Below are 18,213 nucleotides of genomic sequence, written 5' to 3' on the forward strand. Positions count from 1 at the left end.
AGTAGCGGAAATGTTCGATTTTTGCCGATGTTCAATGAACTGTGCAAGTCAAGTTGGTTAATTTTATTAAGTGTATTCTAACCTAACCACTCTGTAATTCGGCAAACTCAGTAATCCGGCACACTACAGGTCCCAATGATGCCGGATTTGTGATGGAGGACCTGTACCCTTGTAGCAGAAAAAGACTGGACTGGACACATATGAATTACGAACGCTGGGATGGTGGAGTGGTGTCGGGGATTGGTAGGGGATGGTGGGAGGGCCCTCTGGCTGCTCCACAATAAGCTGCTTGAGCAAAAGATAATTTTTTTTCCTTCCCACAAACTGAACCATGTTAAATTAATTATACAACATGTTACATAAAATTGTGCCACAATTCTTCAATCGTGTAATACCCAAATCGTGCCAAATAAACTCGTGCTAAATGACGGTCTACTGTATACCGCACATTCATTAATTACCTTAAAATATTTGTAGTTTTAATGTAAGGTGAGAGGTGACTAAACGAAGTAAAACAAATAAACGAGTGAGAAAGAAAGAGTAAATGAGAGAGAGACACAGAGGATGTAAACAAACAGACGAATGTGTCTGGTTATGGTTGATACACGTTCAGCTACACCTAACATCTCATATTTATGTTAATTTATTCCACTGTGGGGTGTATTTATCATGTTTATATGTTATGTAGCATGTTTATCATATAAGTTTGAAAAAATATCACAGATGGATTAATGAAAATGTTTATATTAACATAATATATGACATTTAATGTACCTCAGAGTGATTATTATGTATTACAGTGGACCCCTGCTTTACGATCACCTCCCAATGCGACCAATTATCTAAGTGTTTTTATGTAAGTGCGTTTGTACGTGTATGTTTGGGGGTCTGAAATGGACTAATCTAATTCACAATATTCCTTATGGGAACAAATTCGTTCAGTACTGGCACCTGAACATACTTCTGGAATGAAATAATATCGTAAACCGGGGGTCCACTGTATTATTAATATGGCATCCTCAAGACAAATAAGACACTCTTAGTGATTTCAATGTGTACCTGTACGCCAGCAGTGTGTGTAAGTTTACATATAATTATCAGAGTATGTACAGTAGAACCCTGGATATCGGCTGATGCGGATATCGGCCAAACTGGATTTCAGTCACTTTTTGGGCTGAAATTCCACCCTGGATTTCAGCCAGTAACTCAGAAATCAGCTGTATTTGATGCATCCACCCAACCACACTCATGAGTCAGTCTAGCTGTGTCTCTGGGTGAGTGAGCAACATTCCATGCATTCATCTAAACATTTTGTTATACTCCATTGTTTTTTGTAGTTTTTTATTGAGTGTGACTGCCCAAAGAAACACATTACATAGTATATAAAAACATGCAATGTTTATGTGCAATGTATGTTTAATAATAACCACTCTTGGGCACATTAAATATCTTTTTTTGGGTTAATATAGACATTTTCTTTAATCCATCTATGATATTTTCTTCAAAATTATATAAGAAACATGTTACACAGCATACAGCATATAAACATGCAATGTTTATATGCTATCGAGTGGTGAGTATGGTGGAGAGTAAACATTACGTTTTCTCTGATTCAGCATTAAAGAAAACTGTGAATTTGGCGTCTGGCGCAGTCATCGCCCTTCATACGCATTTGTTTACAATTCTCGGCATGAATTATTCATTACTTCTCCCTTTGTTTATGATGGCAGCTAAAGGTAGTTGTTAGAAATGATTAAACTCAGTGAACATGGTAACAATATGACTGTGTAGTGTAATAATATGGCTGTGTAGTGTAGCCCAGGGGGGCTACATATGTGTACCTACATCTACCGCAGCCTACACTGACTTCCTACAAATAAATACTACTCACCTTTCGCTCTACATTAAGACTACAAATATCTTAAGGTGAGCAATGAACGTACTGTGGCAGTAAATGACAAAGAAGGGAAGCAACCCTAAAGAGGGTTTTGATACCTGAAGTACTTATGGAGGGGGATTCCCAACTCCCTCTCCCCTCCTCCTCTTCTTCAATATGCCAACAAGTCTTCAATAAAGGTATGTAATGTTCATTTTATCATTAAAATTTGTGCTTTATATTTATTTTTCATTGTTTTCTGTATGTAAATCTATAGTTAATCTTTAAAAAAATTTATTTTTTTGTTAATATTTTTGGGTGTCTGGAACGAATTAACTGTACAGTGGACCCCCGGTTAACGATATTTTTTCACTTCAGAAGTATGTTCAGGTGCCAGTACTGACCGAATTTGTTCCCATAAGGAATATTGTGAAGTAGATTAGTCCATTTCAGACCCCCAAACATACACGTACAGACGCACTTACATAAATACACTTACATAATTGGTCGCATTCGGAGGTGATCGTTATGCGGGGGTCCACTGTATTTACATTAATTCTTATGGGAAATATTATTTTGGTTTTCGGCCTTTTTGGATTTAGGTCAACCTTCTGGAATGGATTATGGCTGATAACTTTAAAACACTTGAAATTTTGGAAAGTTTCCAGACATAATGGAGAGACGCAGTGCTCACGAAACTCATGGAGAATGTAAACAAACCGGGTGGGGCGCGGTGACAGTAGAATATATAAAGAGCAACACTCCTATTCTAGGTAGTAGGTTGGTAGACAGCAACTGCCCAGGGACTTACAGTACTACCGTCCTGCCAAGTGAGTGTAAAATGAATGCATGTAATTGTTTTATATGATGGTAGGATTGCTGGTGTCCTTTTTTCTGTCTCATAAACATGCAAGATTTCAGGTACGTCTTGCTACTTCTACTTAAACTTAGGTCACACTACACATACATGTACAAGCATATACATACACACCCCTATGGGTTTTTTTCTATTTTCTTTCTAGTTCTTGTTCTTGTTTATTTCCTCTTATCTCTATGGGGAAGTGGAACAGAATTCTTCCTACATAAGCCATGCTTGTTGTAAGAGGCGACTAAAATGCCGGGAGCAAGGGGCTAGTAACCTCTTCTCCTGTATATATTACTAAATGTAAAAGGAGAAACTTTCGTTTTTCCTTTTGGGCCACCCTGCCTCGGTGGGATACGGCCGGTGTGTTGAAAGAAAGTCTATATACAACGTTTTATACAACATTTAATGCGCCTCAGAGTGATTATTATTATTATTATTATAATGGCATCCTCAAGACTAATAAGATGGCATCTTCAAGACTAATAAGACAGTGATTTTAATGTGTATCTGACATCAGCACAGTGTGTAAGTTTATTTAGGTACGGTTACACATAAGTATAATTATCAGAGTACATATACAGTGGACCCTTGGTTATCAGCCATTTCGCTTATCGGTCAACTCAGTTATCGACCGGTTTTTCGGCTTCCGGTTATTGGCCGTTATTTCGCTTATCGGCAGTATGGGACTCATCAACCCACCGCCACCAGCCACTCGAGCGTTAGTCTGGCTGTCTCTGAGCGAGTGAAGAAGCTTCTGCTCATTCATCCAAACATTTCACTATAATCCATTGTTTTTGATGGTTAATTTATTAAGTGCAACTGCAAAATAAGTAACCATGGCGCCAAAAAAACTTCCTAGTAAAGTTCCTTTGGTAAAGAAAGTGAGAAACACAATGGAATTTAAGAAAGAAATTGTAGCAAAGTACAAATGGTGGTCGTAGAAGGTGGTAGAGATAGTTGTAGAGAGTGGTAGTGATGGTGATAGAGGGTAGAGCTGCAAGATCATCATCTGGAACAGCAACAGACCACAGATGAGGAAATTGCTTCAGAGGACGAGGAAGAGAGAGGGGAGAATGTGCCTTCTTCAGTGATTAAGGACATGTGTGCAAAGTGGAGTGAGTTGCAGGGGTACAGTGAGTTCAAGCCTCCTCCTCCTCCTCCCTATCTTCCATAAGCCATGTATTTAATTGTTCATGTATTTATTTTATTTAGTTCTCATTGTTTTGTGTGTGTAAAACTATAATTAATCTTTAAAAAAATAATTTTTTTGTGAATATTTTTGGGTGTCTAGAATGGATTAATTATTTTTTTTTTTTTTCAACAAGTCGGCCGTCTCCCACCGAGGCAGGGTGACCCAAAAAAGAAAGAAAATCCCCAAAAAGAAAATACTTTCATCATTCAACACTTTCACCACACTCGCACATTATCACTGTTTTTGCAGAGGTGCTCAGAATACAACAGTTTAGAAGCATACACATATAAAGATACACAACATATCCCTCCAAACTGCCAATATCCCAAACCCCTCCTTTAAAGTGCAAGCATTGTACTTCCCATTTACAGGACTCAAGTCCGACTATATGAAAATAACCGGTTTCAGTGAATCCCTTCACTAAATATTACCCTGCTCACACTCAACAGATCGTCAGGTCCCAAGTACCATTCGTCTCCATTCACTCCTCTCTAACACGCTCACACACGCTTGCTGGAAGTCCAAGCCCCTTGCCCACAAAACCTCCTTTACCCCCTCTCTCCAACCCTTCCGAGGACGACCCCTACCCCGCCTTCCTTCCCCTATAGATTTATATGCTTTCCATGTCATTCTACTTTGATCCATTCTCTCTAAATGACCAAACCACCTCAACAACCCCTCTTCTGCCCTCTGACTAATACTTTTATTAACTCCACACCTTTTCCTAATTTCCACACTCCGAATTTTCTGCATAATATTTACATCACACATTGCCCTTAACCCTTTCAGGGTCCGTCCCGTAGATCTACGGCTTTACGTTCAGGGTCCAAACCGTAGATCTACGTCATGAGCTCAGCTCACTCTGATAAACTGTGAGTGGTAAATTTGGGCCTAGATATAAGAGAATACATCTATGTGGTATGTGTGCACCACATAAAACAAATCCTGCAGCACACTGTGTATAATGAGAGAAAAAAAACTGAGACCATGATTTTCGATTAAAACAGCGACTTTGCAGTGTTTTTTCGTATGTTTTTTATAGTTGTATTTGTGATTTCTTGGTCTCATTTGATAGAATGGAAGACATATTACAGAAATAGAGATAATTTTGATTGGTGTTAGCACTGGAAATGGCTTGAAACTGAGCTCAAAGTGGCAGAAATGTTAAATTTTTGCCGATGTTCAAGAGTAAACAAACGACCTCACACGTCTAATACATGCCAGCTGGTGGGTCTAATATACATTCACAAATGTGGTGATGATATTTATACAATTATTACAATATTGCATAACAGTAAATCTTCTATTTTTTGGTGTGAATAAAAATTCATTATGTGAATAAAAAATCAAAATGGAATTTATTTGTAAAGCCTCAAAACATAACTAATGAACAGAGGAAATGTTAGTTTAGTGCCAGGAATGCCTACATTGTTTATTCTGGACCCTATTTTGAAATTGGAATATTTTGAACTTTGTGTTAAATTGGCCAAATTACCAATTTCTGGTCACTTTATTTTGTAGTTGAAACAGTTGACTTGGCGATTTCTTGTGCTCAATCGATAGAATAGAAGTAATACTAGTGAAATAGCTAAGAATTTGGTCGACTGGAATAATGTAATTGGCCTAAAATGGGAGTCAAAGTCGGCAAAATCGCCGATTCGTAAATATCGCTGACACATCAAAATTCATGAGAGCATAATTTCGTCAATTTTCCATCAAATTTCGTACTTTTTGTTTTATTACATTCACAAAATGATTCTCTACCATTTCATAAGAAAAAATAAAAAATTTTTTTTTTGAAAATTCTTGGACACTGGGGCACCACTTCAGATTTTGGCCTTGGACCCTGAAAGGGTTAAACAGGACATCTCCACTGCCTCCAACCGTCTCCTCGCTGCTGCATTTACCACCCAAGCTTCACACCCATATAAGAGTGTTGGTACTACTATACTTTCATACATTCCCTTCTTTGCCTCCATAGATAACGTTTTTTGACTCCACATATACCTCAACGCACCACACCTTTTTTCCCTCATCAATTCTATGATTAACCTCATCCTTCATAAATCCATCCGCCGACACATCAACTCCCAAGTATCTGAAAACATTCACTTCTTCCATACTCCTCCTCCCCAATTTGATATCCAATTTTTCTTTATCTAAATCATTTGACACCCTCATCACCTTACTCTTTTCTATGTTCACTTTCAACTTTCTACCTTTACACACATTCCCAAACTCATCCACTAACCTTTGCAATTTTTCTTTAGAATCTCCCATAAGCACAGTATCATCAGCAAAAAGCAACTGTGTCAATTCCCATTTTGAATTTGATTCCCCAAAATTTAATCCCACCCCTCTCCCGAACACCCTAGCATTTACTTCCTTTACAACCCCATCTATAAATATATTAATTGTATTTACATTTATTCTCATGGGAAACATTATTTCGGTTTTCGGCCATTTCAGTTTTAGGCCGAACTTCTGGAACAGATTACGGCCGATAACCGAGGGTCCACTGTATATAAAATATGAAATAACTTTAAAACACCTGAAATTCTGGAAAGTTTCCAAACATAATGGAGAGTCGTGCTCACGGAGAATGTCTTTCTAATATGGTCACCACATCCCGAGTGGGGTGCGGTGACCATATTAGAAAGACAGAGGGAGCCGTATAGTGAGTTATGGTCATAATTTGAAATGTCCGTATAAGCTGAATGCCTTACAGCAAAATGCCATAAAGTGGGGCCATATTGTATTAGTAAATAACAAGGATATTTCTGAAAACCAGCCATCATGGAGAAAACTTCGTTAGCTTGCCTCAATTTTAGAACCAGCCTTTAGTGCATGCTTGGCTTCTTGCTGTAACGTGGTCATTTCATCACTGAGGTGTGTTATATAGTCCTGTACTTGCTGCTGAGCCCGGTGTAGATCATACTCCGCTGAAATATTTCTTGTGGTTAAGTTTTAATAGAATATTAACCTCTAATCATGCTTGACTCACAAAATTGTAATGACACGATTTCAAACAAACCATACCATGGGTGGGGTTTGAACCTGCGATCAGAGAGTCTCTGATCGTGGGTTCAAACTCCACCTGTGGCATGGTTTCTCTAATCATTGGAGAGGAAGTCCCACAATAACAAAAACACTCTCTACTGCACATAAATATTTGTATTCCTTATGTCAGATAAATGAAAATGAAATTCAATAAGGAGAATGTAATAAAATTTAATGATGTAAACTGTAGACAATATTCATATTTAAGTTTTAAGTAATAGTTCCAGTCTCCCTGGCTTTGTGCAGATTTTCTCAAGTACAGTGTACTTTTATATATATATATTTTTTTTCAACAAGTCGGCCGTCTCCCACCGAGGCAGGGTGACCCAAAGAGAAAGAAAATCCCCAAAAAGAAAATACTTTCATCATCATTCAACACTTTCACCTCACTCACACATAATCACTGTTTTTGCAGAGGTGCCAAGAATACAACAGTTTAGAAGTATATACATATAAAAATACATAATATATCTCTCCAAACTGCCAATATCCCAAACCCCTCCTTTAGAGTGCAGGCATTGTACTTCCCATTTCCAGGACTCAAGTCCAGTTATATAAAATAACCGCTTTCCCTGAATCCCTTCACTAAATACGTATTACCCTGCTCACACTCCAACAGATTGTCAGGTCCCAAATACCATTTGTCTCCATTCACTCCAATCGAACATGCTCACGCACGCTTGCTGGAAGTCCAAACCCCTCGCCCACAACACCTCCTTTACCCTCTCCCTCCAACCTTTTCAAGGATGACCCCTACCCTGCCTTCCTTCCCCTACAGATGTATATGCACTCCATGTCATTCTACTTTGATCCATTCTCTCTAAATGACCAAACCACCTCAACAAACCCTCTTCAGCCCTCTGACTAATACTTTTATTAACTCCACACCTTCTCCTAATTTCCACACTCCGAATTTTCTCCATAATATTTACACCACACATTGCTCTTAGAAAGGACATCTCCACTGCCTCCAACCGCCTCCTTGCTGCAGCATTTACAACCCAAACTTCACACCCATATAAGAGTGTTGGTACTACTATACTTTCATACATTCCCTTCTTTGCCTCCATAGATAACATTTTTTGCCTCCACATATACCTCAATGCACCACTCACCTTTTTTTCCTTCACCAATTCTATGATTAACCTCATCCTTCATCAATCCATCCGCTGACACGTCAACTCCCAAATATCTGAAAACATTCACTTCCATACTCCTCCTCTCCAATTTGATATCCAATTTTTCTTTATCTAACTCATTTGATACTCTAATCATCTTACTCTTTTCTATGTTCACTTTCTACCTTTATACACATTCCCAAATTCGTCCACTAACCTTTGCAATTTTTCTTTAGAATCTCCCATAAGCACAGTATCATCAGCAAAAAGTAACTGTGTCACTTACCATTTTGTATTTAATTCCCATAATTTAATCCCACCCCCCTGGCACCCCAAATTTACCTACTACTCCGTCAACATTTTCTCCCACTTTAGCATTAAAATCCCCAACCACAAGTACTCTCACACTTGGTTCAAAACTCCCCACGCAATTACTCAACATTTCGCAAAATCTCTCTCTCTCTCTCACTCTGTAATTTGTCTATGATTGTAATCATGTGATAACATGTTTATCATTCATTACCTTTGAAACTTGTCATGATTGTGACCAGCTCTACCTGGAGCTCATTACCTTTGTAAATTCTCATGATTAATGTGTTTATGATTCATTACCTTTGCAATTATTCATGAGTGTGACCAGCTCTACCTGGAGCTCATTACCTTTGTAACTTGGTCATGATTATGACCAGATCTAGTTCATTACCTTTGTAACTTGCTCAGCTATCAAAACTTTGGAGTCCAGTCCCTGGACCAATTATGTACCTCTGTAATCTTTTGACTACCGCCCACAGGATGGGTATGGGGTGCATAATAAACATATTAAACTAACTAACTAAACTCTCTCTCTCTCCTCTATACTTCTCTATTCCCCAGGTGCATAAATGCTCACTATAATCCACTTCTCACATCCAACCTTTATTTTACTCCACATAATCCTTGAATTAATACATTTCTAGTCCCTCTTTTCCTCCCATAGGTTATCCTTCAGCATTATTGCTACTAATTCTTTAGCTCTAACTCTATTAGAAACCCCTGACCTAATCCCATTTATTCCTCTCCACTGAAACTCACCCACCCCCTTCAGCTTTGTTTCACTTAAAGCCAGGATATCTAGCTTCTTTTCATTCATAACATTCACAATCATCTCTTTCTATCATTCGCACAACATCCACGCACATTCAAACTTCCCACTTTGGCAATTTTCTTCTTCATATTCTCTTCAGTAATTTTTACAGGAAAAGGGGTTACTAGCCAATTGTTCCCGGCATTTTAGTTGACTTTTACAACACGCATGGCTTATGGAGGAAAGATTTTTATTCCACTTCCCCATGGATATAAAAGGAAAAGTAATTAGAACAAAAACTAAGATAAAATCAAAGAAAACACAGATGAGTGTGTATAAACGTGTACATGTATATTTAGTGACCTAAGTGTAAGTAGAAGTAGCAAGACGTACCTGTAATCTTGCATATTTATGAGACAGACAAAAGACACCAGCAATCCTACCATCATGTAAAACAATTACAGGCTTCCGTTTTACACTCACTTGTCAAAACGGTGGTACCTCACTGGGTGGTTGCTGTGTACCATGTATGTACCATGTACATGTATGTATGTATGTATGTATGAATGTGTGTATATATATATATATATATATATATATATATATATATATATATATATATATATATATATATATATATATATATATATATATACACATATGAATGTGTGTGTGTGTATATATATATATATATATATATATATATATATATATATATATATATATATATATATATATATATATATATATATATATATATATATATATAATATGTCGTGCCGAATATGTAAAACTGGTCAATTAGCAAGAACTCATTTAAAATTAAGTCCTTTCTGAAATTTTCTCTTATACGTTAAAAGATATATTTTTTTCATTAATGTTAATGTAAAAAATTTTAATTTTGCACCAAAAGAATCTTAGAAAACTTACCTAACCTTATTATAACAAGTGTAATTTATTTTAGCCTAACCCAACTAAATATATTTTAAATACGTTTACAATAATTTAGTACTAAACAAACACAATCAAATATATTTTTTTCGTTAGGTTCAGAATGATTTTGGCGAAATTATTGATATATATATATATATATATATATATATATATATATATATATATATGTATATATATATATATATATATATATATATATATATATATATACAGGTCTCCCTCAACATTCACGTTTTCAACTTTCACGGGCTTCACACATTCGCGAATTCCCAACCGCGAAATTCCCAGCCACCAAATTCCCAGCCGCCAAATCATATTTAATTTTCCCGCCACCTGCGAGTCCCTACTACCCTCCCTCCGACCCCCGCAACTGGCAGCCAGCCCTCCCACCACTCAGTGTGGTGAGTGTTTTGCTTGTTCATTATTTGCTATTAAACTACAGTATAAATAATGTAAACCCATTCATGACTGCATATTGGAATGGCTATTCGGACAGGTATTAGATGGTGACATCATGTGTTTACTCTGGAACACTGTAAAGAATTAAACATTTCTGCTACAGCTAATAATAACAATAGTAATAATAATAATAATAACAACAATAATAATAATAATAATAATAATAATAATAATAAATAGGATATAATTGAAGAAGGAAATTGTACAAAAATACGAGGGAGTGGTTGACACATCGTCAGTATGACTTTGTTTATGCTGGAGTGAACATTAGTCTCCCTGCTCTTCCAAACATTTCACAATAATTCACTGTGTTTGGTGCTTGTAGATTGAGTGTGACTGGAGTGGTTGAGGCAATGGTATTTAACCCTTTGAGGGTTTTCGTCGTACTAGTACGTCTTACGAGTAGGGGTTTTCGACGTACTAGTACTCATAAATTCTAGCGGCCTCAAATCTAGTGGGAGAAAGCTGGTAGGCCTTCATATGAAAGAATGGGTCTATGTGGTCAGTGTGCACAGTCTAAAAAAAAATCCTGCAGCACACAGTGCATAATGAGAAAAAAAAACTTTGACCATTTTTTTTTAATAAATCAGCGAATTTGCAGTGTATTTTCGTATGGTATTTATTGTTGTATTCTAGTTTTCTTGGTCTCATTTTATAGAATGGAAGACATATTACAGAAATAGAGATGATTTTGACTGGTTTTACAAAGAAAGGTGCCTTGAAATTGAGCTCAAAGTAGCAGAAATGTTCGATTTTTACCAAACTTCAAAAGTAAACAAATCGTGCCAAGCGTGCAATACACGTCAACTGGTGAGTCTAATATTCTTTCACAAGTGCACCAATAATATTTATACCATTTTTTACACTAATGCAGTAGTCTGCATAACAGTAAATCTTATATTTTTTGTGAAAATAAAAATTCAAAGTGGAAAGCAAAAGAATATAAGAGGGGCCTTGAGACGTGACTAATGACTAGAGGAAATGTCATTTTAGTGCCAGGAATGTCTTTCTTGTTTATTCTGGACCCTATTCGGAAATTGGCATCTTTTGAAATTTGTGTGAAATTGGCAAAATTGCTAAATTCTGACCACTGTACTGGATAGTTGAATTTCATAAATGAGTGGTTTCTTGCACCCATTCGATAGAAAAAAATGGAGTTCTAGCGAAATATTCATGTTTTTTGTCGACTAGTACAGTGAAATTGGCCGAAAATGGGGCTCAAAGTGGGCAAAATCGCCGATGCGTAAACATCGCCGAGACCGCTAACTTTGCGAGAGCATAATTCCGTAAGTTTTCTATCAAATTTCAAACTTTTGGTGTCTTTATGATCGGGAAAAGATTCTCTATCTTTTCATAAGAGAAAATAATTTTTTTTTTTTTAAATTTGGCCGACCCTGAGAACGAGTTTCGGAGAGGGCCTGTCGACCCTCAAAGGGTTAATAACATACATGATAATAATAATACATGTTATTAATAATATGTACTATTATTATTTATAACATATGCTATTAAATACATACATGTTAATAATAATACATGTTATTAATAACATGCACTATTATTATTTATAACATATATGTTATTAAATACCACTGCCTCAACCGCTGAATTATTGTGAAATGTTTGGAAGAGCAGGGAGACTAATGTTCACTCCAACATAAACAAAGTCACACTGACGATGTGTCAACCACTCTCTCGTATTTTTGTACAATTTCCTTCTTCAATTATATCGTATTTATTATTATTATTATCATTATTATTATTATTATTATTATTATTATTATTATTATTATTATTATTATTATTATTATTACTATTGTTATTATTAGCAATAGCAGAAGTGTTCGATTCTTTGCTGTGTTCAAGAGTAAACACATGATGTCACCGTCTAATACCTCTCCTAATAGCCATTCCAATATGCAGTCATGAATGGGTTTACATTATTTATTCTGTAGTTTAATAGCAAATAATGAACAAACAAAACACTCACCACACTGAGTGGTGGGAGGGCTGGCTGCCAGTTGCAGGGGTCGGAGGGAGGGTAGTAGGGACTCGCAATGGTGGAGGCAGTGGTGGAGTCTGTGGTATTTAATAACATACATGTTATTAACATACATGTTATTAACATACATGTTATTAACATACATGTTATTAAATAACATACGTTATTAAAGCATAACATGTATATATTTAGTACAATTTACAACATTTTCATGTATTTTATGATTATTCATGGTTCAACAAGTTAAGGAAGCAGTATTGTAATACATTTCCCTACAATATATTGGGGCACCAAACATTCACGGTTTTTCAACATTCGCGAGGCTCTTGATTCCCTAACCCTCGCGAATGTTGAGGGAGACCTGTATATATATATATATATATATATATATATATATATATATATATATATATATATATATATATATATATATATATATATATATATATATATATATATATATATATATATATATATATATAAATATGAATGTGTGTGTATACAGTGGACCCCCGCATAGCGATTTTAATCCGTGCAAGAGGGCTGATTGTTATGCGAAATGATCGGTATGCGAATGAATTTTCCCCATAAGAAATAATGGAAATCAAATTAATCCGTGCAAGACACCCAAAAGTATGAGAAAGAAAATTTTACCATATGAAATATGCATTTTCCTACACACAAAGAGAAGGATACATGCACAATAGTAGAGTAGTACATGCACAATACATATTGTGCATGTACTACTCTACTAAATGAAGAATAAATGACACTTACCTTTATTGAAGATGCAGCAATGACTGATGAGACACTGTGTCCTGGGAGTGCCTTTTCCTCCTGAGTACTGTAGGTCCTGTTTGGCATTTTCTTCCAGAACAGGCCTTATCACACTGTGTATGCCACTACGATTCTTAAATCTCTCAAACCAACCTTTGCTGGCTTTAAATTCACCAATATGAGCACTAGTTCCAGGCATTTTTCCCTGTTCACCTGGGTGTTAGTCGACTGGTATGGGTTGCATCCTGGGAGACAAGATTAAGGACCCCAATGGAAATAAGTTAGACAGTCTTCGATGACACTGACTTTTTTGGGTTATCCTGGGTGGCAAATCCTCTGGAGTTAATTGTTTCTTGGTATTCTCAATAAGCCACACCAACAACGGTGCTACAGCAGCAGCAGCTGACAGTGCTACAGCAGCAGCAGACGATGCTACAGCAGCAGCAGACGGTACTACAGCAGCAGCAGACGGTACTACAGCAGCAGCAGCTGACGGTGGTACAACAGCAGCAGCAGCTGACAGTGCTACAGCAGCAGCAGACGATGCTACAGCAGCAGCAGACGATGCTACAGCAGCAGCAGACAATACTACAGCAGCAGCAGCAGCTGACGGTGGTACAACAGCAGCAGCAGCTGACAGTGCTACAGCAGCAGCAGACGATGCTACAGCAGCAGCAGATGGTACTACAGCAGCAGCAGCAGCTGACGGTGGTACAGCAGCAGCAGCAGCTGACGGTGCTACAGCAGCAGCAGCAGCTGACAGTGCAGCAGCAGCAGCTGACAGTGCAGCAGCAGCAGCAGCAGCTGTACCACCAATAGTAGCGATGGTTGATTGGGGTTTATTATACAACCTGGCCAGCTCGGAGACACGCACTCCACTTTCATACTTATCAATGATCTTTTTCTTCATCTCTATAGTAATTCTCACCCTTATTGCTGTAGGGTTGGCACTAGAAGCTTTCTTGGGGCCCATGGTCACTTATTTTGCAGATAAAATCACCAAAAACACTGTAATAATACGAAATGTTCCGATTGTATGCTTGGATGTTACCGCAGAGGCTGGCTGGTAAACAATGCCACCGGCGGCACATGTGAGGCTGGCTAAGGGCGCACATTGGACGCGTCTCAGACGAGGAGCGTTGAGTGGGTTTTTGGGCGGTATGCGAGGCAAAATTTTTGCGATAAAAGCGAGCGGTATGCGGATTGAACGGTATGTGATGCGTACGGTATGCGGGGGTCCACTGTATATACATATATACAGTGGCCCCTCGTTTTTTGTAATTAATCCGTTCCTGGAGGAGCTACTATAAACGAAATTTACGATTTGCGAATCATTTTTCCCCATAAGAAATAATGTAAATACAATTAATCCGTTCCTGACACCCAGAAGTATTAAAACAAAAAAAAATTTTTACATGAAATATACATGTAGTACATAAACAATACAATGGGAAATGATGAATGAAACATTAACAGCATAACACTTACCTTTATTGGAGATTCTTCTTAGTGTATGGGAGACTGGAGGAGGAGAGAGATTGGATTGTTTACAGTTTGGAAGGGAAATCCCCTTCCAGCAACACCTCAGGTACCAATTGCTTCTCTGGGGTTGCTTCTCTTCTCTGTTTCTTAATGCCACTAGGACCACCTTGAGAGTCACTCTAGCCCTGTCTCACAAAGTAACCGTGGAGAGAGCTCTGTTTCTGGTGTCTTTTTAACACTTCTCTAAAATGGCCCAAGATTTTGTCACTGTACATAGCTTTCTGTGGAGCCATGGTAGCTTATTTAGTACTTGCAAGCACTAAAATGAGAGGAATATTATGAAATATTTCGTAGGAGCACTTGAGGGGACCTTTACTCACTGGTAAACAATGCCAGACTGGCTGGGTAGGGAGGCCACCCCGGCTCACACTGTGCATACGCATCCCGGACGAACTACTATTCGCGAGTCAACTTATGAAAAGCGAGTCCATGTTTATACAAAAATACCCCTATGATTGGCGAAATTTACGATTGCCGAGAAATACAAAAAGCGAGGGACCACTATACAGTGGAACCTCAAATATCGAACTTTCTTCGGTCCAGAAGACTGTTCGAGTGCCTTTACCGAATGAATTTATTTCCATCAGGAATAATGTAAATTAATTAGTCCATTTCAGACCCTCAAAAATACACTTATAAAAGGACTTACAAAAATACGCTTACATAATTGGTTGTGTTGGAAGCAGTTCGATTTTTGAGAGGTTCCACTGTACATGTATATATATACGTATATATATATATACGTATATATATATATACGTATATATATATATACGTATATATATATATACGTATATATATATATATATATATATATATATATATATATATATATATATATATATATATATATATATATATATATATATATATATATATATATAACCAGTTACCAGTAACCAGTGTACCAGTAGATGACTCACTACCAACCGTCTCTGCGTGAATCACTGTCTGTTCATATTGCTGCTGACCACAGCAGTATTTCAAACACCCCCTCACATATGGGTACTGGGGTTAGGCAGTCTTACGAGTGAGAGCAAGGAGGCAGGTCACGGCTGTTTGGCGCTTCCCACACTATCCGTAATATACGTACTACCAGCCTACGTGAGTATTTCTTTACCCTATCCACGTGTTCGAACCCCACATGATATATATATATATATATATATATATATATATATATATATATATATATATATATATATATATATATATATACACATACAGTGGACCCCCGCTTTACGATCACCTCCCAATGCAACCAATTATGTAACACCACTACATCCCACTGACACAGCTAACAAGATAAACGACTTCTTCTCAACCATAGGATCTAATCTCACCAATAAAATCCCACATACTAATGCCCATGCCGGGGACTACCTAGATGGGAATTTCCCAAATTCCTTCTATCTTGCACCAACTGAGCCCTCGGAAGTCACCGAGATTATAAAGTCACTTAAAAACAACTCGGGGAATCTGTTTAATGTCCCACCATTACTGTACAAGCGAGCGGCCCATATCCTTTCGCATGCTATTTCATTACTTTTTAACAAGTCACTAGAAACTAGCACCTTCCTGAAACTACTCAAGATGGCAAGGGTTACACCAATACATAAACGTGGTGACCCTACAGACTTAAACAACTATAGGCCAATATCAAACTTACCATTGCTATCCAAAATCTTTGAGAAACTCGTGCACAGGAGACTATATTCATTTATAACAGCACAAAACATACTCAACCCCTGCCAATTTGGATTTAGGAAAAATAAAAGCACTAATGATGCAATCATAAAAATGCTAGATCTGCTTTACACAGCATTGGAAAATAAGGAATATCCACTAGGAATTTTTATTGACCTAAGAAAAGCTTTTGACACAGTAGACCATGACATCCTACTCCACAAACTTGACCATTATGGTATAAGAGGCCATGCGCTTGCTTATTTCAAATCTTACCTTACTAATAGGTACCAGTATGTTACCATTAAAGACACAGCATCAACAACACGGCCACTTGATACTGGAGTTCCGCAGGGAAGTGTCCTTGGTCCCCTGCTCTTCCTCATATACATCAATGATCTTCCAAACGTATCCCAACACCTGAAACCCATTCTCTTTGCTGACGACATGACTTATGTCATCTCTCACCCTAATCTTGCCACCCTCAACACCATTGTTAACGAGGAGCTGATCAAAATATCGACTTGGACGACAGCCAATAAACTTACGCTTAACACTGACAAAACCTACTATATTATGTTTGGTAGCAGAGCAGGAGATGTATAAATTAACATTAAGATCGACAACACTCTAATTACCAGACATAATGAGGGCAAATTCCTAGGCCTATACCTTGACAACAACCTGAATTTCAGCACCCATATCCAACACATAACCAAAAAAGTATCCAAAACAGTTGGGATCCTCTCCAAGATACGATACTACGTGCCGCAAAATGCCCTTCTCACACTATACCACTCACTTATTTATCCATACCTCACCTATGCTATTTGTGCTTGGGGATCAACTGCAGCAACACACCTAAAGCCAATAATAACCCAACAAAAAGCTGCAGTAAGAATAATCACTAAATCCCATCCCTGGAAACACACCCCCCACTCTTCATAGATCTAATCTTACTCCCTGTTCAGTACATCCACACTTACTACTGTGCAATCTACATCTACAGGACCTTAAACTCCAATATCAACCTTGACCTAAAACGCTTTCTTGATAGTTGTGACAGAACCCACAGGCATAACACCAGACACAAACATCTCTACGACATTCCTCATGTCCGACTAAACCTTTACAAAAATTCAATGTATGTCAAAGGCCCTAAAATCTGGAACACCCTACCTGAGAACTCTAGAACTGCAAACACATTCATCACCTTCAAAACTACCATTAGAAAACATCTTATCTCCCTGATAAACCCCATCAACTAACTACACGAATACCACCTGGTGGTTCACACTTACACTCACTCACCCATTTGACCATAAACAGAAATATTAATCTCAATCTTAAAATAATGAATCCTATGATACTCCAATACTGAAACTATGTACTGTGCCAAAACAAAAGCATTCACATTGCTAAACTCACAAACTAGTATTTAGTCACTTAGCCATAATACCAACTTACCTCATAATTTGTAATATTTTAAAATAAAGAATTAAACTAAGTCTGCCCGAAATGCCTAGCCATGCTAGGCGTTCTAGTGGTACACTCTGTAATCATTATTTAACTACATGTAAACCACACAACAACCAAATTCTGTAAATTCAACATTGTAA

The 18,213-nt window shown here is 37.4% G+C and overlaps 1 protein-coding gene across 5 annotated transcripts in view; it reads right to left on the reverse strand.

Moving 5' to 3' along the window:
- Nucleotides 1-18,213, reverse strand: part of LOC128686344 (charged multivesicular body protein 7) — a 145,327-nt gene that overhangs the window by 77,440 nt on the left and 49,674 nt on the right. For all 5 annotated transcript variants that reach the window (XM_070085924.1, XM_070085923.1, XM_070085925.1 and 2 more), the window contains one exon: nucleotides 6,754-6,875. In XM_070085924.1, coding sequence (XP_069942025.1) covers nucleotides 6,754-6,875 — 122 coding nt within the window. The remainder of the gene's footprint in view (nucleotides 1-6,753; nucleotides 6,876-18,213) is intronic.

Source organism: Cherax quadricarinatus, chromosome 17, assembly GCF_038502225.1.
Source record: "Cherax quadricarinatus isolate ZL_2023a chromosome 17, ASM3850222v1, whole genome shotgun sequence".
Classification (NCBI taxonomy): Eukaryota; Metazoa; Arthropoda; class Malacostraca; order Decapoda; family Parastacidae; genus Cherax; species Cherax quadricarinatus.